At 42.0% G+C, this 24447-nt stretch overlaps 1 protein-coding gene across 7 annotated transcripts in view; it reads left to right on the top strand.

Moving 5' to 3' along the window:
• Window positions 1-3017: 3017 nt before the first annotated feature.
• The window catches only part of LOC120052597 (nucleoprotein TPR-like), a 43434-nt gene continuing 22004 nt past the window's right edge, over window positions 3018-24447 (top strand). For all 7 annotated transcript variants that reach the window (XM_038999605.1, XM_038999600.1, XM_038999604.1 and 4 more), the window contains exons 1-20: window positions 3018-3169; window positions 3778-3882; window positions 4044-4117; window positions 4204-4300; window positions 4387-4490; window positions 4615-4779; window positions 6101-6274; window positions 10527-10614; window positions 10763-10903; window positions 11642-11739; window positions 19970-20167; window positions 20499-20606; window positions 20808-21034; window positions 21309-21472; window positions 21686-21828; window positions 22512-22660; window positions 22827-22989; window positions 23183-23317; window positions 23483-23623; window positions 24017-24200. In XM_038999605.1, the coding sequence (XP_038855533.1) occupies window positions 3019-3169; window positions 3778-3882; window positions 4044-4117; window positions 4204-4300; window positions 4387-4490; window positions 4615-4779; window positions 6101-6274; window positions 10527-10614; window positions 10763-10903; window positions 11642-11739; window positions 19970-20167; window positions 20499-20606; window positions 20808-21034; window positions 21309-21472; window positions 21686-21828; window positions 22512-22660; window positions 22827-22989; window positions 23183-23317; window positions 23483-23623; window positions 24017-24200 (2809 nt within the window). In that variant the 5' untranslated portion in view covers window position 3018. The remainder of the gene's footprint in view (window positions 3170-3777; window positions 3883-4043; window positions 4118-4203; window positions 4301-4386; window positions 4491-4614; window positions 4780-6100; window positions 6275-10526; window positions 10615-10762; window positions 10904-11641; window positions 11740-19969; window positions 20168-20498; window positions 20607-20807; window positions 21035-21308; window positions 21473-21685; window positions 21829-22511; window positions 22661-22826; window positions 22990-23182; window positions 23318-23482; window positions 23624-24016; window positions 24201-24447) is intronic.

The following is a 24447-nucleotide window of genomic DNA, read 5'->3' as shown; positions in this document are numbered from 1 at the left end:
GTAATTTTTTTTTGCATTGATGCATTGTGTCTTCTAACTGTCCAAGAATAGTATCCAAAGTGTTAGGAAATATTTGTTCCCATAAATACAAAGGAGGATGTCTCTCCTCATACCTCTGGCACTTTAGCCAGACTGCCAGACTGTGCACCACAGAGCCAATCAGGAGAGAATACATACAGGTCAAGGGTGCCAATTCAAAGTCAAGGGGTGTGTCTGTGCCTTTTGGATTACTCTCTCTTTACAGAGAACCCCTGTGGTTCAAGTCAAGAGCTACCCTTCCCATTTCAGTCTGTTCTGCGCATGTCTGAAAGTGACAGAACCAGCAGCCAAGAGAGTTTTTCACAGTATGTCATCAAAAATTATTACACTTATGAATGTATTTAAAATGCTAATATGTATTAGATCCAGTACAATGGAATAACTAAGACCTGAATTTGAATGCAGCGTGTTCCGATTCCTCCTTCTCTTTCTGTCAAGCAGGGTCAACCAAAAACACTTGGCTTGATGGTTCATGCAGATACTGGGGAAGCAACATATAAATGTATTGATCCCTTAAATTATTTTACTATTAAATGACCCATATCACAACCCTCATACCTCTTCACAAAAATGGACCTAAATCAATTTTGGAAAAAGGATTTTACTCACAAAGGACATGGGAATTTATTTTTCCAGTTAGAAATAGTAGGCCATGCATCAAATAACTATTTTCATCAGAAAAACAAACCCTCAAATGCATTATTGCATTTTGTAAGTTGTCTGCAGGTGGCTTGTTGTGAATGCACTCAAATATCAAGTCATTATCAGGTTATGTAAACTGTGTTCTAATATTCAATGTAGAAGGATTTGTCTTAATGTACAGTATATGAAAGTGATGCTATGAAAATGATTCTTTCACGTTATCAAGCTCACTGACCGATAAATCACTGCCTATTACTGTGATTAAAAAGAGCATATGAAACATTGTTTTTCATGAAGCCTACCTGTGCGCCTTCCTTTAAGCACCTCTGTTCGAACACCTCTCCTTTCCTTGGTCCATACCACATACAGCCATTTGCGGATCTTTTCAGTGTCCATGTGAAAGATTGTTATTGCGAGGATGGAACATTTGTTAGCAAAACAAATAAATTAACGCCCATGTAAAATGAAGGCCTGCATGCTCACACTTAAATTTAGAAAAAATAATGTAAAATCATATGAGAGGAAAATTGACAAACTAAAGGGTGTGCAACATAGACAGGTAGTCAGTGGACATTCTGAACCTTGTTTGAAGTCACTAGGTCACATGACCAAGGAGCTATTGAAATTTTAAAATTAGAAAAATTGATGTGAAATCATGTGAGATGAAAATTGACAAACTAAAGGGTCAAAAGGGTTAATGTCAAAATCGTGAAAATAAGACCTGTGCAATGTTGTGAGCAATTCTTCCAATATCATGACACTTATTTGGAGTCTATGGCTCAAGTGGTTTGAAAGCGCGAAATATCCAATTTGAAACTGTCTTTACCTCGCTAATTTCTACAGTCTTGAAAGGCTGGCATCAACATGGCCGAACGAGAGGCTGCCAGCGATTTATAGAAATCTACAAACCGTTTTCTACCGTGTTAACTTTTTTCTACGCATGATTACTTCTTAGCTGTGTTCAAATACCCATACTAACATAATGTATATTAAATACTTAATGAGTATATACTACATGCTATTAGTATACTGTAAACGAACAGTATCCTTTCAGTTGAGCGTACTAAAATATTTGTTACAACGGCAGTCAAAGCACCCAAGCTAACGTTACTTCCAGACACAAATGAGAGGTACCACTCTGACCATGTTACTGTGTCGCTGGCAACAATTTAATTACGCGTTTTCCCAACGTTAACTGACCCCAGCCATATTCAACCGGTGTTGAGCGCTCGTAAATGCATTATTCTGCCTCTGGTAACAACGTTACACCCAGACGAGTGTGCTCGGAAATCGGAGTAGATAGCCAGAGCGAATTTTCGAAAGCACCCGAAGGTTCATTGAGAACACACACCGACTATACTATTTAGCTAAGAATGACGGGAATAATCAAGTCAATACACGTTGGGTAGTTGGTTAGCCTATAGTTAATATACTGGCAAGTTTGATGTATTTAGCCTATAGTTAATATACTGGCAAATGTGATATATAAGTAACCAACTAGCGTTAGGTAGCTTGCTACCATAAAGGGTACATACTGCTGTAATGATATGCTATGTGGTTCGTAAGGTCAGCGTAGGTAACAAATTGTCAGCCAACATAACGTGTAAGTTATTTGAAAAGTATTTATTCATTACATTGCTCAACATTTTGTTAACATTTGTCATAATTAGTTTTTAAAAAATGAATTTGTATCCGCTATCGTTGGACTTCAGCTGCATATTTTTCGCCATTTTCTTCAAATCTGAAAACGATGTGACGCCACGCCCATTTCCTGAAGAATTGCATTGTGGGCCCTAAAGTACAGAAATAGTCCTCTGCATGTATTTTGGCGAATTTACTACGACATCCGGGAACTTTTGTCATACTAACAATACTATGACCAACAAGCATACTATATACTCAACTCACGTCACAAATAGTACGATTAGTGAGACAGATCAGTGAGACGTCTATGGTAGACAAATATGGAGTTGTAGGTTTTCCATATCGGTCATGTTTCTCATATCTCGCCTATGTGTAAATCATTATGGCTGTCATTTTACTTAAGGCCCTTGGAAATGACATGCATATCTGCAGTTATAAAACAATTGTAATGCAGTATATCTATTTACAAATACAAATCAAAAGGTGTGTGGAAAGTGATTTACATTTGTGGATTGGAGATTTACATTTGTGAATACATTTGGCATGATATTGATCCAGGTCTGCCTTCCTCAATAGCATGACTATGCTCACTGAGTCTGTACGTATGTACATAGTCAAAGATATCCCCAAGTATCTCACTGAGAAGAAGTAGTCACTGCGCCTGCTCAGATCCAGGTGTTTTGTGAGGGGAAAATGTCTGCAGTGCTACTACAAGCTCTGGAGCGCGCGGAGATAACGAAACTCCCGAAAGCTGTTCAAAATAAACTGGAAAAGCTCCTCTCTGATCTGCAATATGAAATAGATTTCCTCAAGGCACACCAGGAGCAATTTAGAGTCGATAGTGGTAAGATATAGCCGAATAGGAGGTCATTATATGTGTACAGCCCCAGCTAACTACGTAGTAGGATAACGCGTGGATGGCCTTGACCGGCAGCATCGACAACTGTTTACTAGCTAGTTTTCAAGGCAGAGGGATATGATGGATTCAAAAATAGCTTTCCAACAATGTTTATCAACCATGTCTAAATTGCTTTGCTACTGTAACTAGCTAGCATTAGCTGTTCTGTCTGGCGTAACCTGGTGAATGAATGACTGAGTAGGGTAACGTTAGCTCAGGGTCTCCAACCCTGTTGCTGGAGCGCTAACGTTACCGTCCTGTAGGTTCTCACTCTAACCTCAGTTGTAACTGACCTGATTCAGTTTATCAACCAGCTCATTATTAGAATCAGGTGCGCTAGATTGGGGTGTGAGCGAAACCCTGCAGGTCGGTAGCTCTCCAGGAATAGGATTGGAGAGGCCTGCGTTTTCTCGTTGAAAACTTCTCTACTCTCTGTCCCTATAGCTAGCTATACGTGGAAGTAGCTAGGCAACTTCATTAAAGTACTTTGATTTATAATGTAGCTTTCAAGACGAGAGCAGCCAAGTTGACATGTGTTGTTGTCACTCTTGCAGAACAACAGTTCTTTGAGAAAGTGCAGCGTCTTGAGCAGAGTCAGGAACAGTTTGTGACCCAGACTGAACAGCACTACAAACTCCGAGAGGAGTTCACCAAGATCAGTAAGTGGAATTAGTTACAGGATCCAGCAAAAGTCTCTTTAATGACTGCTGCATACATGTAAACACTAGTATGTGATGCATGCGTGGCTATTTACTGACCATGACTAAAGAATGGGGGATGATAATCTACCATTTAATGAAATTGCTCTTCTTTTCTATAGATGAAGAACTCAAGAGTGTGCGGGAAAATAATAAAAAGTGTGAAATCAACCAAGACAAGTTTACATCTGAACAGGTGAGACTCATGATCTTGTCATCTCTTTAACAGTTGGTGTTGACACCTTTTGGGGCTTAATATAGATGTACACATTTTTATTCTAGGCCCAGTTCTCAAAAGCCAAAGATGAACTGGAGTCAGAGAAGAGGGAGCTTGTGCATACACTGGAGAGGAGATCTCAGGAAGTGGACTATCTGAGTGGTATGGATGAATTTATATGGAGGGACACACACACACACACACACACATTCTTCATTTAATGTCTATGGGATTTATTTGATCATCAGAGGACTTGCAGCGCCTCAATGACAAAGTGTCAGAAGTCAATACCACAAAGATGGGGCTGCAGCTCAAGCTAGACGAGCTCGAATCCTCAGAGGTCAACATCAAGGTGAGCTTATTTGAATGTTCTGTAACTTGTGAACTCTTGAATAGGACTCAGCTCTAAAGGAAGGTGTTAAAATGATCCAATACATCACATGTGTAATCCACACTGTTGTGCCTATTACCTCCAGTACCGTGAGAAGCGTATGGAGCAGGAGAAGGAGCTGTTGCAGGGCCAGACGGCCTGGCTGAACGGAGAGCTCAAGGCTAAGAGTGAGGAGCTGCTGGCCCTGTCACGTCAGAAGGGCAACGAGATCCTGGAGCTCAAGTGCAGCCTTGAGAACAAAGAGGATGAGGTATGACCAAGACAAGCCCAATAATGGACTAAAGGAGCCTAACGTTACTCCTAATAGTCCAAGGACCTGCCATGTTCTGTTAGAGGTGAATTGGCTGTGGAAGCACAAAACAGCCAAATACTCCATCTAAATGTGAATTGATTCTCAATGGCGATACAGTTCTAGAAACATAAGACTATTTTCATATCACATAAAAATAATTCCACAAATGCAAAATTTACACACACTTAACTGTTTTTACCACGTTTGCAGCCGACAGTATTTCTCATTGACAACACATTTGTGGCGTCAGTCTTCCGTTTATACACAGGTGTTCGGAGACGCAGACACCTAATTAGCACTAGTGGTCCAACTCTGTCTTCTGTCTGTTTTCTGTTAACAAGCGCTGAAATATGGCCATGTGGGAACCCTACCGCTATAAAGGTGTGAAGTTATTTAACCTTTTTAGTTTTTTGGAAATTATTTCTCACAGATATGAACATTCCTTATGTTTCCAAAACAGTACTGCAAGCGATGCGCGTTAACGTTTAGAGCAAGCATCAGGGCTCTTAACAAAACTCCCTCTGCCAGAAGATACTATCACCAATAGGTGTTAAAGCAAGTTATACCATGGCATTGTTGAATACTCATTTATGATTGGCTTGAAGGGCATTCTATAGCGTACATTATTTCCCTATTACGCATGGTATATCAGCACGGTAGAATTCAATGGCTATAGTTCATTCTGATCTGTTCTATTGAGCTGTTTCTGAAAGCAAAAGTCGAATTGAAAACTTTATTGACATTGTTGATTTCGATTTTCATAATAACAAGCTAGGACTTGATGGTTTAGTTAGCTAAACTACCAAGTTTGTTTGTTTGGTTAGCAAGGCAACTACTGTAGCTATCTAGTAAACTTGCTAGCTGCTTCAGTGGATGTTGAACACATTTCTACCTGTAAATGTGTTAAATTATAGCCATGGTATAAAAGGGATAATCCATTCATGGCTCTGCATTCTCTGGAAAATAATGCAACTCCGTGGAAGGTCAGTTCCATTCCGCTAGTGTGTCATGGAACACACCTTCCACGTCGTTCATTATTTTCTAGAGAAAGCATAGCCCCTCGTTGATTATCCCTTACGTAGTTAGCGTCTGAATGGGGTAGACCAAGACATAACAGTAAAAAAAAAAAATATATTTTTCTATCACAAATAGTTATGTTGGAACAACTGTACATGCTGGTTTCATATTCATCTATTGAGTATGTTTTTGATATGACAATGTCTCTAAACTATTACCTGACTGGCTTATCCCCATTTAATGTTTTCGGTTGTTTTTGTAGTTGAACAGAGTCCAGGACCAAGTGACAAGTTTAAAGACTTCAAGTGAAAGCCTTCAGAAGCAGACTGAAGACATGATCAGCAAACTGAAAGAGGCTAAGGAGCAGCACGCTAGCATGGAGGAGAAGTTTAGGAATGAGCTGAATGCCAACATAAAGCTCTCCAACTTGTACAAGGTATGTAGAACAAGTCTAAGATTTGCTTTCAATTCCAATGAGTACTCTATAGCTCTCAAAATCAGTCATGATTGCAGATGTTGCTAATTTGATCGCTACATTTTTTTTGCTTATCAAATCAAATGTATTTGTCACATGCGCCAAATATAACGGGTTTATATTTTACCGTGAAATGCTGACTTATAAATAAGCCCTTTCTCAACAATGCAGAGTTAAAAAGTAAGAAAAATCAGCGCACAAAAAAAGGAAACGGTAACACAATAAAATAACGAGGCTATATACAAGGAGTACGGACACCGAGTCGATGTGCAGAGGTATGAGGCAGTTGAGGTAATATGTACATGTAGGTAGGGGTAAAAGTAGTGATGCACCGATATGACATTTTTTGGCCAATAATGATATCCGATATTTTCCTTGCCAAAAAACTCGATACCGATATTAACATTTTTAGCAGCCCTTTAAGCATTCTAGTACAGTTAAATAGTTAACACACACGCATGGATGCAGCGGTCTAAGGCACTGCATCTCAGTGCAAGAGGGTTCACTACAGTCCCTGGTTCGAATCCAGGCTGTATCACATCGTTAACTAGCTAACTAAATAGCTAGGTGTCGTCATCTAAAATAACCCTAATTTATAAGACAGTTCTTATTTGATTAATGGTGGTCGGACCCATCTATGTGAAGCTAGCCACAATAAGGATTAGCCACAATAGTGGACTTTGCGGTTAGCCTTCAAAATATAAGTATTTTATTTTTTAAATTGAACCTTTATTTAACTAGGCAAGTCAGTTAAGAACCAATTCTTATTTACATTGACGGCCTAGGAACAGTGGGTTAACTGCCTTGTTCAGGGGCAGAACGACAGATTTTTACCTTGTCAGCTCGAGGATTCGATCCAGCAACCTTTTGGTTACTAGTCCAATGCTCTAACCACTAGGCTACCTGCCCCCCAAAGTATGTCATTGACAGCGATGCAAATGAATACAAATAGTAGAATTATGCCATAATTGAATAGATCATGTGAAACGAGGTTGGAATGTTGTTATATAAAATCAACAAAAGACAATTTGTAAATTTGACAAAAATCGGTTGAAATCAGACTGGATGTATTATACTTTAGAATTGCATTGGGGGCATACTTATTTTACTCTGCAGCCTTAACCCATGTCATTGATCCACATTTGCATCATAGCTCTTATTGCGGGACTCTGAAACAACTGTGAATTGAGCCACATGTATTGTCATCCTATGTGTATTGAACACTATACCCGAGGAAAAACTATACTGCGTGGATGTTTTGGAGTCTGATAATTCTGAGGAGGACGTTGGGAAAAAATATATTGGGGTATTGAGTAGACTGTTACCCCATTTCATTGATCCCCAATCCTTAGGTAATGCTGTACAGTGCAACATGAATGTCAATACACACAATAGGCTGAATAGTGAGGTGATTTCATACAGTCACAGTCCAGCGATAAGAGCTACAACGCTAATATTTGCATAAACCCTTCACAGTTGTGTTCTGTGGGTGTCACCAAGTAGACTGATACCCCATTTCATTGCTTCATATTCCAACCTTGTTTAACATTATCTAGTCTAAATATGGCATGATTCCACCAAATAATTTTCTGCATCACTTTCAGAGGTACTTTTATTTTGAAGGCAAACTGCAAATTCCACTATAGTGCCTAATCCTTATTGTGGCTAGCTTCACAACACATAACCCGGTCAGGTCGAGCCTCACTAGCCAGATGAAGCTAGCTGGCTGCTTATAATGTTAGCTTTGGGAAACAGGGTTAAGTAGCTGGGGGGGGAGTTGACATCCATATAGCAATGATAGGAGAGACCATGTGAGGATATGATGGAGGCGAGTGACTTGGTGTATAGAGAGAAGAGGAAAGGGCCTAGAATCGACCCCTGGGGGGCACAAGTAGTGAGAGTACGTGGTGCAGACACATCCTCTCCACGTCACCTGGTAGGAGCGGCCTGCCAGATAGGATGCAATACAAGAGTGTGCTAAGCCTGAGACGCCCAGCCCTAGGAGGTTCTGATGCGTTCAGTGTCGAAGGCAGCGGAGAGTTCTAGAAGGATGAGAACAGAGGAGAGAGAGTCAACTTTGGCAGTGTGGAGAACCTCCATGTCACAGAGAAGAGCAGTCTCGTTGAGTGACCTGTCTTGAAGCCTGACTGGTTAGTGTCAAGAAGATTGTTCTGAGAGATAATGAGAAAGTTAATCAGAGACAGCAAGCTCAATTGTTTTACAAAAAAATTAAGAGGTGAAAAAGGTCTATAGTTTTTGACGTCAGTTGAGTCGAGTGTTGGTTTCTTAAGGAGGGGACGCAGCCAGTGGTATTGGCGGGAACTGGAACATGCTCTCCTACACGTCGATCCAAAGCATCCCAAACGTGCTCAGTGGGTGACATATCTGGTGAGTATGCAGGCCATGGAAGAACTTGGACATTTTCAGCTTCCAGGAATTGTGTACAGATCCTTGTGACATGGGGCCGTGCATTATCATGCTGAAACATAAGGTGATGGCGGCGGCTGAATGGCACGACAATGGGCTTCAGGATCTCGTCACAATATCTTTGTGCGTTCAAATTACCATTATTCCTGCCACCACTGACACCATTGGGGCACTCTGTTCACAACATTGACATCAGCAAACCGTCATACACACTGTCTGCTATTTGTTCGGTACAGTTGAAACCGGGATTTATCATGAAGAGCACACTTCTCCAGTGTGCTAGTGGCCATCGAAGGTGAGCATTTGCTCACTGAAGTCAGTTAGGATGCCGAACTGCGGTCAGGTCAAGACCCTGGTGAGGACGACGAGCACGCAGATGAGCTTCCCTGAGACTGTTTCTGACAGTTTGTGCAGAAATTCTTTGGTTGTACAAACCCCCAGTTTCATCAGCTGTCCGTGTGGCTGGTCTCAGAAGATCCCGCAGGTGAAACCAGATGTGGAGGTCCTCGGTTGGCGTGTTTACTTGTGGTCTGCGGTTGTGAGGCCGGTTGGATGTACTGCCAAATTCTCTAAAATGACGTTGGTGGTGGCTTATGGTAGAGAAATAAACATAAAATTATTTGGCAACAGCTCTGGTGGACATTCCTGCAGTCAGCATGCCAATTGCTTGAGACATCAGGGCATTGTTGTTTGATAAAACTGCACATATTAGTGGCATTTTATTGTCCCCAGCACAAGGTGCACCTGTGTAATGATCATGCTGTTTAATCAGCTTCTTGATATGTCACACCTGTCAGGTGGATGGATTATCTTGGCAAAGGAGAAATGCTCACTAACAGGGATGTGCACAAAATGTTTGAGAAATAAGCTTTGTGCACGTGGCAAATGTTTGAGATCTTTTATTTCAGCTCATGAAACATGGGACCAACACTACATGTTGCGTTTATATTTTTGTTCAGTATAGATTAAAACTTTCTTAGTAAGTAATATGGTCTACAGCTTATCATGAGGCATTCTAACCTTGAGACTTCCTTTTAATATTAGAGATCGCGCACCAGCTGTTGCTAACCGAGAGACACACAACTGCTGTTCTCTCATGCATAGAAAAAACAGCTAGAATTATATTTTCCATGTCCTTGTTCAGCCAAGACTCGGAAAACATAGGATATTACAGTTCTTCAGATCACTTTGATAGGATAGTCTCGAACGGAGCTCATCCAGTTTATTCTCCAGTAATTGCAGGTTTGCCAATAGAATGGAGGGTAGAGGCGGTTTATCCATTCGCCGACATAGTTTCGTCAGATATCCCGCATGCTGGTCTCTGTAACACCGCCTCTTCCTTTTTCGAGTGTCTGGGATTTGGGCCTTGCCCGGTATGGGCAAGTATGACCTTCGCATCAGACTCATTGACGTAGAAATCCTCATCCAAATAGAGGTCTGTTCTGATGTTCAAAAGCTATTTTCGGTCATAGGAAACAATGCCAGAAACATGTCGAACAAAAGTTAAGATCAGCGCAAAAAAACACTAAATGGCACAATTGGTCAGGTGCCCATAAAATGGCTGCTATTCCCTCCAATGCCATTCTACAGTATTTTCTTAATTAATGTATTTTTTACTTTAGTTACAATTTTTTTTGATTTTGTGTGGATAAGCTTTTGGTGAACATTTTAGTTAACAGGTGCATGTTACATTTTCATGGTGGATGATGTGAAGCATTTAGCTAATAAGTGCATTAATTGTTCCTGTCCCAACACTGGCCAACAACCCTTTACCTTGTCTTCCCAGGGAGCTGCTGCAGACTCTGAGTCCAAGAGTGAGGAGTTGAGTGGGGCTGTAGAGGAGCTGCACAAGCTGCTGAAGGATGCTGTAGAAGGTGAGGGAGAGAGAGACCAGAAAGACAGTCACACACAACTATTGTCTCAATGCAAAACTGTCTAACACAGGCACTATGTTTTCTTGTCATTGGTAGGCTAACTTTATTTGTCATTAGTCTGAATTCTCCTCTCCTTTCCTCTCTACAGCGAACAAGGCCCTGGAGGTGAAACTGCAGGAGATGGATGCCTGTCGGATCAAGGAGGCTGCTGAGCTGAAGGAGAGTATCTCCAGTCTGGAGAAAGAACTGGACAACGCCAACGAACTGCTGTCCGACACCAAGCTCAGAGGTCAGACTTAAGAAACAAACGCCTGGCGTTTTTTTTTTTTTTTACTGAACAGTTTACTGGACCTTAAAATTACTTTAATAGGGATGGTGTCTCTCCGAGTTAGCATCATTACCAGCAGATTTGACGAACTGGCCACTGACTGATTTCTATTGATCAAAGAATGATCAAAGAAACCCCATCATCCTAATACAAATCAGTCTTGTATTAGGATGATGGGGTTTCTTTGATCATGCTCTGGAGACTTCAGTTTGAAATTGTTAGCAGTTGATGTTGTTCTTTAATAACACAGACCCCAAAGCAAATCAGGGGGAGGAAATAGGTTTATTCAAAGTGCACAAATCATGCTTGGAAGTAGTAGATGGTCATTCTCCCCTCTCCTCAGTGATGCTCTCCAGTATATTTCTCCCCAGAAGAAAGGGACAGGATCTAGTTTTATAACCCAGCCCTAGCCTGTGGTTGACCAACTAGAAGTCCTTGCAGTACAACTTGGCCAATGGCCAAATAACAAGTATCCTATTTCAGGCTCACTCTGTAGACAAATTCCTCCCATGTCACTGACCCATTGATAAATAATTCCCTATTACAGAAAAAAACACTTTTTCCATTGATCGTTAATTCTATTGACTTCTTGACCTCTCATACTTTCTCTGCGTTGTGTATTTATCTTCGACATATTCTTACAAAATGGAGGATGAACTTTGACTTGTTTGCATGGATGTCTATTTCCATGCCCTGCAGGTGCAGCCTCAGTGTTGTCAGAGGAAACGATTACCACCATGTCCCCAACTGCAGCCGTCGTGGCCAAGATTGTCAAACCTGGCATGAAGCTGACTGAGGTAACCACTAGAGAACGGCCAATACCGTTTTTTTGGGTGTCAAGGAGGCCGAGGGCCGGTATTTTAAGCCGATATTCAATATTTTTGTATATAGTCCCCCCATTTTAGGGGTACCAAAAGTATTGGGCCAAATATGTGTATTAAAGTAGTAAAAAGTTAAGTATTTGGTCCCATGTTCTTAGCATGCAATGACTACATCAAGTTTGTGACTATACATATTTGTTGAATGCATTTGCTGTTTGTTTTGGTTGTTTCAAATAATTTTGTGCCTAATAGAAATGAATGGTAAATAATGTATTGTCATTTTGGAGTCTCTTTTATTGTAATCAAGTATAGAATGTTTCGAAACACTTCTGCATTAAATGGATGCTACCATGATTACTGATAATCCTGAATGAATCGTGAATAATGATGCACAAATATACTCCCCCATAAATGCATGTCTTGAGGTGATGATATTTGTGCGTCAAACTTTCTCACTGATCATTCACAATTCATTCAGGATTAACTGTAAATACAGTAGCATCCACATTACTGTAGAAGTGTTTAGAAATTAGATTTTATTATTTGCAGTAAAAGTGACTCAAATGACACGGTACATTATTTACCATTCATTTATATTGGTCGCAAAATAATCGGAAAGGTTAGTATGTCTTGGGGGTATGGTATTTGTGCGTCTAACTTTCTCACTCATTCACATGAGCTGGAAAGGCACCAAAACAAACAGCAAATGCATCCCACAAATCGGTAGAATCACAAGCTTGATATAGTTATTGTGTGCTATGAAGATGGGACCAAGTACTAAACTTTTCACTACTTTAATACACATACAAGTGAATTTGTCCCAATACTGTTGACTATGTACAAAATGTGCTGTAATTTGTAAATGGTTCACACGATATGGATGAAAATACCCTCAAATTAAATCTGGCAGGCTGCACTTCAACCGCATAGTCATATTGTTTCAAATCCAAAGTGTTGGAGTACAGAGCCACAACAACAGTGTGTCTCTGTTCCATTACTTTTGGAGCTCGCTGTATATTAGCCTACTGATCATGTTATCAGTAGAAGCATCACTCCAGAATGGCACGCCTGTATGGAAGGACCTCATATAGGCATTGCCGTTTGTATTTTATATATATATTTTTTTGTCATTTTCCTTGATCAGGAATTCTTTAAACATTTTTTGGGCTTTCAGGACGCATCTCTAAACAAGTCAGCTGCCAGGACGAAATTCGAAACAACTCAATTGGCTAGTTCAGCTATCTGTCAAGAAAAAGGCGGGCTGTAACTTGAGCCTACTGCTACTATTGGATAGAGCGAGGCTGTAACTCCGCCCCCTTTCACATCTCTCTCCATTAGTGATGGGTAGGATTGTGCAGTATTAGGGCTGTTACAGTAACCGTATTACTGCCACACCGGCAGTCATGAGTCATGACCGCAGTCAAATTCCACGTGACCGTTTAGTCACGGTAACTAGGTATCTCCAAAACTGTGCTTTGATGCTGCTGATGGTCATTAGTAGCCTACCGAACTTGATAACTGCCTGGTACTCAGCACTCCATTGTCCCTCTAATCACTCTGACATCAATGCAAAAAATATACATTTTCCCCTGCCCCTGTTTTGAGACATGATAGGTGCATGATAATGGTCCAGTCTAAATCCAAACTAATTTCACAAATTATTTAGTATATGTAAAGACAAGATTAAATTAAGAATAGTCTGATGGGTGAAAACATTATCACTTGTGAATTATGTATTATCACTTGTGAATGATGCCCAGCATGCGTTTTTTTTGCGGTTTTTTTTCTTCTTTCAAATCATAGTCGGACACCTCATGTAGCCTAGCTCATAGACTTATATGTTTTGATCAGGTTTGTATCACAACTAAAGTGGCCAAATAACTTGTTCAAAATAAGCACGTTTATCCGCTTTACAACCGGTGTAGGGCCTCACTGACATAGGCAGCGCACGAGTTTCAAGTTTGGGGAAGATCATTTTCACCATAAAAATTCACCTTTATAATAAAGCATTACATGCATAATCGCATTTGCGGTCACTTTTGAGAATGGTGTTTTCCCGCTAATTGCATTTTGGAACATTCCCGCTTATAGCCAGCCTAATGCAGTGTGCACATTGCTGGGCTTATAATGTGAAGAAATATCCTAGTAGTTTATCAATATTTTGTGGTAAATGTTCTGATCTGTTGCATCAGCCTCATTGCTTTTAAAATGTTTTTTGATGCTAGTTGTTGTATTAATTTGGGATCTATCACATCCCACAACCGTCCCAGAGTATGTTTGGAATATTTCTTTCTTGCACAGTAGGACAAATTGACCAATAGAATAGGTCAACTTTTGTACTATGTGGGATAGTAAATGGACAGACTAGTGCTTTTGCTGTTCGTTAGGCCTACTCATCTTTTTGGCTGACGAAATGTAAATGCGTGCAGTTGCGTTCCCGATGTGTCTGTCTTCACTTGAAGCCTACTTCGAAGATGAGATGCCTGTGAGAATGGCCCGACTACGTGACGGGAATTAGCTAATAAGAATTGAGATATCTGAGGGAGCCATGTGAGTGAGAGGTGCTTCGGAGCAAAGCGATTGGCAGCCGGGAGGAAGTAATTATTTTATTCAGCCCAAGGGCACAACTGCCACAAGGCATGGACTATTTTAGGGGGCATTATGTCCAAACGAGGGGATGCATAAATTACTCAAAATTAAGCATATAATAGGACCTGTTTCTTTGTTAACCGCTCAACACAGAATAGCTGCATGTGCGTACTCCCTCAGAAATCCTTTGGAGAAAAACCTCTATTTTATTCAGCTATGTTCAATTGTATTCTTCATATTATAAAATAATGCCACGGAATTCTAAGCAAATCTTGTCTGCTAAATTAACTAGTGTAGCCCACAGCCATATGGCATAGCCAGATCAGGGCATCACATAAGGACAACTCAGAGTATGCTATTCTGTTCTTCTGAAATAGACAACATTTTCTTAATATCATGTTTCTTTAGACCTGCCTAAAATAAATAATGGATTAACTGTGATGGTGTAGGCTATATTACATGGATTTATTACACTTTTTTTTAAAGTGTAGCTGTTCCAAAGGTCTGCATCAGTGGCTTGTAGGCTATGCGTGGAAGCCAGGAGACGTTAAATGTTTGTTAAATAATTGCCAATTACTGTTAGGCCAGCAGTTATTTGCTTGATAATCACCGTCTGACACAATTTCATGACCGCCAAAGCCCTAAGCGGTATCAAGATTTTCCATACCGTTCTTCTCTCATCCTGGGATTTACGGTATTACCAGCTTAGTACTCAAGGGGTGCCAAAAAACCCTCAAAAAGCCTATTGGGTGTCTATTACCAGAATGCTAACAAAATTCGCACAAGTATATGTGAAATTTCCATGGAGGCTGCTAGCTACATATGCTAACAAGTGCAAACATAAAATAATAATTGCGAAGACAGGCAGTCCAGCTCATAAAGTTCTACGTACAGTGCATTTGGAAATTATTCAGACCCCTTGACTTTTTCCACATTTTGTTATGTTAGTCTTATTCTAAAATGTATTAAATAAAATTGTTTCCTTATCAATCTACACACAATACCCTAAAATGACACGGTGAAAACAGGTTCCAATTTTCTGGGGCACATTTATGAAAAATCAAAAACAGATTCCTTATTTACATAATTATTCAGACCCTTTGCTATGAGACTTGAAATTGAGCTCAGGTGCATCCTGTTTCAATTGATCGTCTTTGAGGTGTTTCTACACCTTGATTGGAGTCCACCTGTGGTAAATTCAATTGATTGGACAGGATTTGGAAAGGCACACACCTGTCTATATAAGGTCCCACAGTTGACAGTGCGTGTCAGAGTGAAAACCAAGCCATGAGGTCGAAGGAATTGTCTGTAGAGCTCTGAGACAGGATTGTGTCGAGGCACAGATGTGGTTAAGGGTACTTAAACATTTCTGCAGCATTGAAGGTCCCCAAGAATACAGTGGCCTAAATCATTCTTAAATGGAAGAAGTTTAGAACCACCAAGATTCTTCCTAGAGCTGGCCGCTCAGGCAAACTGAGGCAATCGGGGGAGAAGGGCCTTGGTCATGGAGGTGACCAAGAACCCGATGGTTACTCTGACAGAGCTCCTCTGTGGAGATGGCAGAACCTTCCAGAAGGACAACCAACTCTGCATCACTCCACCGACCAAACGGAAGCCACTCTTCAGTAAAAGGCACATGACAGCCCGCTTGGAGTTTGCCAAAGAGCATCTAAAAGGACTCTCAGACCATGAGAAACAAGATTCTCTAGTCTGATGAAACCAAGATTGAACTCTTTGGCCTGAATGCCAAGCGTCACGTCTGGAGGAAACCTGGCACCATCCCTACGACGAAGCATGGTGGTGGCAGCATGCTATGGGGAGGGACTGAGAGACAAGTCAGGATAGAGGGAAAGATAAACAGAGCAAAGTACAGAGAGATCCTTGATGAAAACATGCTCCAGAGTGCTCAGGACCTCAGACTGGGGTGAAGGTTCATCGTTGTCTACAGGACAACGACCCTAAGCACACCGCCAAGACAACGCAGGATTAGCTTCGGGACAAGTCTGAATGTCCTTGAGTGGGCCGGACTTGAACCTGATCTAACATCTCTGGGGAGACCTGAAAATAGCTGTGCAGCGACACTCCCTATTTAACCTGACAGAGCTTGAGATGATCTGCAGAGAAGGATGGAAGAAACTCCCCAAATACAGGTGTGCCAAGCTTGTTGCATTATACCCAAGAGGACTCAAGACTAATCGCTGCCAAAGGTGCTTCAACAAATTACTGAGTAAAGGGTCTGAATACATATGTAAATGTGATATTTCAGGTTATTTTTAATACATTTGCAAACATTTCTTAAATCCTGTTTTTGCTTTGTCATTATGGGGTATTGTGTGTAGAATGATGAGGGGGGTGAAAAAACAATTTAATCAATTTTAGAATAAGCCTGTAACAAAATGTGGAAAAAGTCTACCGAATGTAACTTTTGTGTGTTTGGACAGTTTTACAAGCGACATTGTGCAAATGAACACTACTGGCTCTGGAGCAGCATGTGTGTCTGGGTGGAGTCTGGAGTCGCTAGGGCAACGGGCCTGACTGCTCTGTTCGGAGAAAATGGGGGAGGACAGATGGGCCGAGAACGGAGAGGAGAAAAAATGCAAGGAAATCGAAAGAGAGCAGTGCCAACTGTACAGAACTCATCCAAAGGGCTTTGACTTCTCAAACAATATGATGTCCCATCACCTTATTAATTCAGCCACTTATGTAGACAACTAGCAAGTTAAACTTTGGGGTCGCATCAACACAGAATACTTTGTATTTCACGCTGGGGGAAAAGAACGCATAAGAAATATATTGCTGCTTTTTTTTAAACACGGATCTAAAATGCTTTTTGTAATTTCTGCTCGGCATCAGACTAATTTTGTGCCTCAGTTGCACTTCTCCACTTGGATGAGAATGTATCTGATGTATCCCTACTTTTCTCTGGTACTTTTGTCAGTGTAGCCAGCCTACTTTTCTCCGGTAAATGCAAGACTAACATGAGGAAAAACATTAGGAAATGTAGCTGGCTACGTTCTTTCTATGATAAACAGAAATATGATGGCCATGTATAGATTTGGAAAAAAATACCATGTTTTTTAATTGTAAGCTAATTTAACCTTGTGTGGCTGCCAGCCAAATGGCGTTGCACTTCTGTTGGCATCTTATGAAAATAAAGCTATTTTCTGCCGAATGTGTTGCACTAATGTATTTTCCGTGAAGGAAAAATATAGTTGCACGTCCCTGGTCACTCTATTGAAGCCAAAAACACTGACGGTCAGTATAAAACGTGACCCCTGTCAATACACAGCTGGACTCACCTGCTCCCGCTTTCTTCAGTTGTGCTATTTACAAACAAACTTGCGACTGGCTCAACTGTTCTGGGGCACTATGGTAAGCTTCGTAATATGACAGGTGAAATGAAGAACTCAATCTGCTTTATCGTCTAACAAATTGCACAAGTTAACTGCAGTTATTTACTTAAGTAGCTACAAATATTAAAATGTATAGAAAAACTTAAAAGAAAAAGTTTCAACGGTATTGACATTATTGTATAAACCATCCCGTGGCTATTTCCAAATACTCCGGTATATGGTATAATGCCCAAGCCTAGTGATTGGGAAGTTTTGTTATTTTTATTGACTGATCTTTTCGACTCATTTTGTCATTTGAGTCAGTAATGCCCAGATCACGCAGGACCCCCTACCGGCGAATGATGAACTAAAAACTCTATAAAGAATCATGATTCTGCAAGCCTCTCGTTCACCATGGGGGCTTATTGAAGCTGTCATCTGTGACTGAAGCTATAAAAATGTGCTTCAAACAATGTTAATTGTCATTGGTAGGCATACAAATAAGCCACAATCTAGTCCGCAACCCGACTATTGTGAACGAAATGCAATTGCTTGCCCACACGATTAGTTCTCAAGTTCGGGTGTTGAGCAGAGGCAGACTATCTATGTTTTGGTTCTAACAAAGCCTTGTCCACCGATAACATTCAATAATCATGCAGTCATTTATCAGTTCTAAACATGTATTTTTTACTTCTCCATGGGGTATGATCTATTTTTCTTCCTAATCTTTGCTAACAGGAGTTCAATTTTGGTTACTGTCAATTCATCCATTTCTCAGTACTGCACCTTTCTGTTGAATGAGCTAGCTTGCTGCTGCTGATTTTCCCAGCTGGACATTCCTCGTAATTGTGTAGTGCTTGTGGCTTAGGCAGCTGGAATAGCAACAGTTTTGCTATGTGGAGGCACTATTGGCAAAGCCGGTAGAGAAGGATAGATTAGAAAAGGCCAATATCGGCTACATACTGACACATACAGTACCAGTCAAAAGTTTGGACACACCTACTCATTCCAAATCTAAATATATTGTATGATTGATATTCTTCAAAGTAGCCACCCTTTGCCTTGACAGCTTTGCACGCTCTTGGAATTCTCTCAACCAGTCGTAAGAACCATCAAGCGTTATGATGAAACTGGCTCTCATGAGGACCGCCACAGGAAAGGAAGACCCAGAGTTACCTCTGCTGCAGAGGATAAGTTCATTAGAGTTAACTGCACCTCACACTGCAGCCCAAATAAATGCTTCACAGAGTTCAAGTAACAGACACATATCAACATCAACTGTTCAGAGGAGACTGTGAATCAGGCCTTCATGGTCGAATTGCTACAAAGAAACCACTACCAAAGGACACCAATAAGAAGAGGAGACTTTCTTGGGCCAAGAAACACGAGCAATGGACGTTCGACCAGGGGAAATCTGTCCTTTGACGCCGAGTAGGTGAAATGATGATCTCTGCATGTGTGGTTCCCACTGTGAAGCATGGAGGAGGTGATGTGGGGGTGCTTTGCTGGTGACACTGTCAGTGATTTATTTAGAATTCAAGGCACACTTAACCAGCATGGCTACCGTAGGGATGCGCCGTCCCATCTGGTTTGTGCTTAGTGGGGCTGTCATTTTGTTTTTCAACAGGACAGTGACCCAGGGCTATTTGACTATTTGGGCTATTTGACCAAGAAGGAGAGTGATGGAGTGCTGCATCAGATGACCTGGCTTCCACAATCACCCGACCTCAATCCAATTGAGATGGTTTCGGAGGAGTTAAACCGCAGAGTGAAGGAAAAGCAGCCAAGTGCTCAGCATATGTGGGAACTCCTTCAAGACTGTTGGAAAAGCATTCCTCATAAAGCTGGTTGAGAGAATTCCAAGAGTGTGCAAAGCTGTCATCAAGGCAAAGGGTGGCTACTTTGAAGATATATTTAGATTTGTTTAACACTTCTTTTTTTTTTGGTTACTGCATGATTACATATGTCTTATTTCTTAGTTTTGATGTCTTCTATTATTCTACAATGAAGAAAATAGTAAAAAATGTCAGAGAAACCCTTGAATCAGTAGGTGTCCAAACTTTTGACTGGTACTGTATGTATTCTGTATTTACAGAATTCATCTGCAGAGATTCTTGACTTTGCTCAACAAATGGTTATATTAAGAAACATGACGCTCATAGTATACAGTACCATGTATTATATCATAGTATACAGTACCATATATTGTATCAGTATACAGTACCATATATATATTGTATCACAGTATACAGTATGAGTTTGAGCTTCTTCTTTCTTCTCACCAGTTGTATACGGCGTATGTGGAGACCCAGGAGGTGCTGGAGCTGCAGCGTGTGGAGAACAAACGGGTGAATAAGTACCTGGATGACATAGTGCAGGAGGTGGAGGCCAAGGGTCCCGTCCTCAAACGCCAGCGGGACGAACATGAGCGCATGCAGAAGTCTGTGGCCAGCCTGTCGTCCAAGCTGGAACAGGCAGTTAAGGTGTGTTTAAAAAAAGAAGAAATGTGTTTGTGAATTTGTTATACAGTACTGAAAAACCTGCTGTAAGTCAAACATCTGAGGATATGTGAGGATAGTTACAAACCAATGTACAGTCAACTCCTGATTAATGCAAGGTTTTGAACTGAACTAAAACTGCACTAAACCAGATCATGCAGATTGTCCAGTAAGTGAAAAGAATGTATTGTAATTGGTGTACTGCACTGCAATGTATTTGAGTTGGTATTGGTGAACTGCACTGCCGATGCCGTGCACTTATGAGAGTCCACTAAATACGTTCTGACACACTATAACTGGTTACTATGTGTTTCAGGAGGTGCAACGTCTGCAGAAGGTGACTGACGAGGCCAACAAGCAATCTTCTGTCCTGGAGAGAGACAACCATAGGTCTGAGGTGCAGCTGGCAGACATGGCGCAGCAGGTGGGACATCCTGTCTTATCTCTTTTAGTGAAGCCTTACTGCTTTTGTTAACATAACCTCTAAAACCTCATTGTTGTCATAGAATTATGTGTGGAAAAAATCTATACAAATGTTGATTATAAAAAAGTGACGGTTGTAGGTATGACTGTTTTAATTAGGACATAATCAATAGCTTTTTCACCCCATACCATTACGCACCAGATCCGTGTCCTACTAATTGAGCTGGAGGAGGCACGTGGCAACCACGTAGTGCCCGACGAGGAGGTGAGCTCTGCTGACATCAGCAGCACGTCGGAGGTCATCACACAGCACCTGGTGACGTTCCGTGGCGTGGAGGAGCTCCAGCAGCAGAACCAGCGCCTCCTGGTGGCCCTCCGAGAGCTCAGTGACGCACAGGAGAGAGAGGAGACTGAGACCACAGGCACCAAGTGCGATATACTTAATTGTCCATGTTCTTTGCTGATCATTTGTTTTGCTTTCAACCCAACATCCCCCCTAAAATAAGTGTCTGATTGTCCGTGTCTCCATCCAGAAACAACCCCTTATCCCCAACCCACTAGACGCTTTTGTAGATCTGACATTGTTGGATGAGTATAAGCAATATGGTGGTAGCTCCTGCTCCACCTTTCCTTTTGGTTTCCCTGTCAGCAAAATGTTTCTGTTGTCTGTGGATAAATAAAGGTCATTGTATTCTCCCTCCAGGCACAGTGAGCTGGAGCGTAGTCTGGAGAAGGCCCAGGCAGACCTGGAGGCTCTGAGGGAGCAGCGGAGCCACCAGATGCAGCTGGCTGAGTCCATTGTAAGGCAGAGAGACATGTACCGTGTGCTGCTGGCTCAGGCCACTGGAGTCAGCTTCCCTCAGCAAGGTGGGGTTCACATACATTTCCTTCTTCAGGGCCTGATGAGGCTAGTGTAGCCAAACCTTTGTAAATGTGGGTGCAGGAATAAAGCACGGGAGCAACATATACTCTGTGTAGCCTTTTGGTTCTTTATTGTTAGTCAGTTTTGGCCCAGCCCCGGTGGAGAACTTTGAGATTTGTATATTACCTACACACTGACCCTTTGACCTCTTGTCTCAGGTGCAGCCACCGAGGAATTCTCCCTGACCTCCACCCCCCACCGCTCTCCAGCTGCCACCCCCACCACAGCCACGCCCACTGGAATCATTACTATGGCGACAGAGTCAACCGAGGCGGTGGAGGCCAAGGCAGCCCTCCGACAGGTGAGCCCACACAATTCTCACCCTTTTGCCCTCAGAACACCCTCAATTCGTCGGGGTATGGACTTTACAAAGTGTCGAAAGCGTTCCACAGGGATGTTGGCCCATATTGACTCCAATGCTTCCAACAGTTGTGTCAAGTTGGCTGGATGTCCTATGGGTGGTGGACCATTCTTGATACACACGGGCAAACTGTTGAGGGTGAAAAACCCAGCTGCTTTGCTTTTCTTGACACAAACCGGTGCGCCTGGCACCTACTACCATACCCCATTCAAAGACCATGACATAGAATGACCAGAATCCAGGTGAAAGCTTTTGTCTCTTATTGATATCAGTTATTAAATCCACTTCAATCAGTGTAGATGAACTGGAGGAGACAGGTTAAGGAAGACTTTTTAAGCCTTCAGACAATTGAGACATGGATTGTGTATGTGTGCCATTCAGAGGGTAAATGGGCACACCGGTTTTTCTCCCTCAACAGTTTTCCGTGGGGAGGGCGCAGCTGAATATTAGGAAGCAGGTTCCTAATGTTTTGTACACTCGGTGTATATGCAACATTATCTGTCCTTCTGTCGCATCAAACCACCATTTTATCATAGATCACAAATAATATCCTTCAATCGGGTTGATAAAAAATTGTTGCTGTACTCTTATCTGAAGGAACGTCTTGTTTGCTGTGTGTGTAGTTGCAGGAGGTGTTCTCCTCCTATAAGAGGGAGAGGTCTGAGAGTGACAAGGCCCTGGCGGAACAGACTGAGAAGCTACAGGAGCAGGTCTCTGACCAGAGATCACAGAATGCCAAGATATCCACCCAACTGGAGTTTACCTCCAAGAGGTAAGAGCACTGCACATCACTGACAATATCACATGAGGTAGGTTGTCTTTTTGTTTGAACTTAGGAGTATGGTGTTATTCCACAATATTTTTGCAAAATTTACTTGATAACTAACTGCACCTGCTTGGTGACGTACTCCTCTCCCCCCCCCCCCCCCCCCCCCCAGGTATGAGATGCTGCAGGATAATGTGGAGGGCTACAGGAAGGATATTGCCTCTTTGAAGGAGAAGGGACAGAAGATGGCTGCTGTTGCCCAGAAGAATGAGCAAACTGTTAACACCATGACAGAGGACCTGAGGGTTGCACAGGAGAAACTCAACATGGCAGAGGTGTGTGTGTGTGTGTGTGCGCCTCATGTTTGTGTGTCCCAAGCCTTTTGTTCATTGTGTTAGACAGACAATACTTAGTCTCTCTCTCTCTCTCTTTTGTAATGTGTGTTAGTGTTTTGCTTCGTCTTTCAATACATGCATTACATCTAGTTTCTAAGCCACAGTGCGCTGTGCTGACACTGTTCTCCCCCAGGGTCGTGCTGAGAGCCTCCGGAAGGAGAGGGATATGCTGAAGCTAGTGGAGTCCAGACTGACCCAGGAGAAAGAGGCCATCCAGACCCAACAACGAGGACAGAACATGCTGCTCGCCAATCTCAAGACCATACAGGTTTACACACACTCCATGTGCTTGCCTATACACATAAACACCAATGTCAAGACAGTAGAAACATCTCAAACTACCACTCATAAAATGGTTGAGGCACTGTTCTCTCTCTCTCTCTCTCTGCATTCATGTCTGTTTTAACGTTCCACTCCCTGTGTGCTCATCCAGGCCACATTGGAGCGCTCAGAGACGGACACCAGGCAGCGCCTGAGCGCCCAGATAGAGAAGCAGGAAAGAGAGATCGGCCAGCTGCAGAAGAGACTGGGGCACGATGTGGAGCAACGCCACCTGCTGGGCAGAAACCAAGATGTAAGTCCCTGATACCTCTTCCCAGTGCCAACCACAACCCCCTCTACCTGTATTCTATCGATTGTCCTCTTCTATCTTTCCGCTTTCTCTAATATCACATTTATTAATTTTTCCCCCAAGAGACTTGCTTCAAAAAGGCAGCACTCAAAGCATTTGTACATACATACCAGTGGAGGCTGGTGGGAGGAGCTATAGGAGGACAGTTGCATTGTAATGGCTGGAATGGATTCAATGGAACGGTATCAAACACATGGAAACCACATGTTTGATTTTGTTGCTTTTATTCTATTTCGGCCATTACAAAGAGACCGTCCTCCTATAGCTCCTTCCACCAGCCTCCCCTGATACGCACCATAGATTAAATGAACCCCTTCCTCTCTTTTTTATTTCCAGTTGCAGCTGATGGATGCCAAAAGGCAGCTGGAGACCCAGACAGGCCTGCTCCAGAAGACCAGGGATCAGCTGAGTGCTGCCCAGCTGGAGATGAGCTCTCTCAGGCTGCAGCAGGTCAGTGAAGAAGGCGGTCGTCCGTCCCTGGGCTCCCAAAGCTCCCCGTCCATTCCCATGGGCCTCAAAGGTAAGAGTACACACAATGTTACAGAATCACATCAGCCTCAGTGCCTTCTGAGACCTCAGAATGTTCAGGAACCACTCATAAAAGTTTTTATAGCCTGAGAATGTTGGAATAGCTTGAATGTGGATAGTACTCAGTTGGAGTTTTCCTCAAGACAGGCACTTACACAAATAGTCTCTGATTTTATATTTTTCAAACCGCCAAGTTGGTCTACAATTAATTGATTTAGGCCAGTCTAACATTCTCTTAA

Source organism: Salvelinus namaycush, chromosome 8 (assembly GCF_016432855.1).
Source record: "Salvelinus namaycush isolate Seneca chromosome 8, SaNama_1.0, whole genome shotgun sequence".
Taxonomy (NCBI): domain Eukaryota; kingdom Metazoa; phylum Chordata; class Actinopteri; order Salmoniformes; family Salmonidae; genus Salvelinus; species Salvelinus namaycush.
This window is presented reverse-complemented; position numbering and strand designations above follow the sequence as displayed.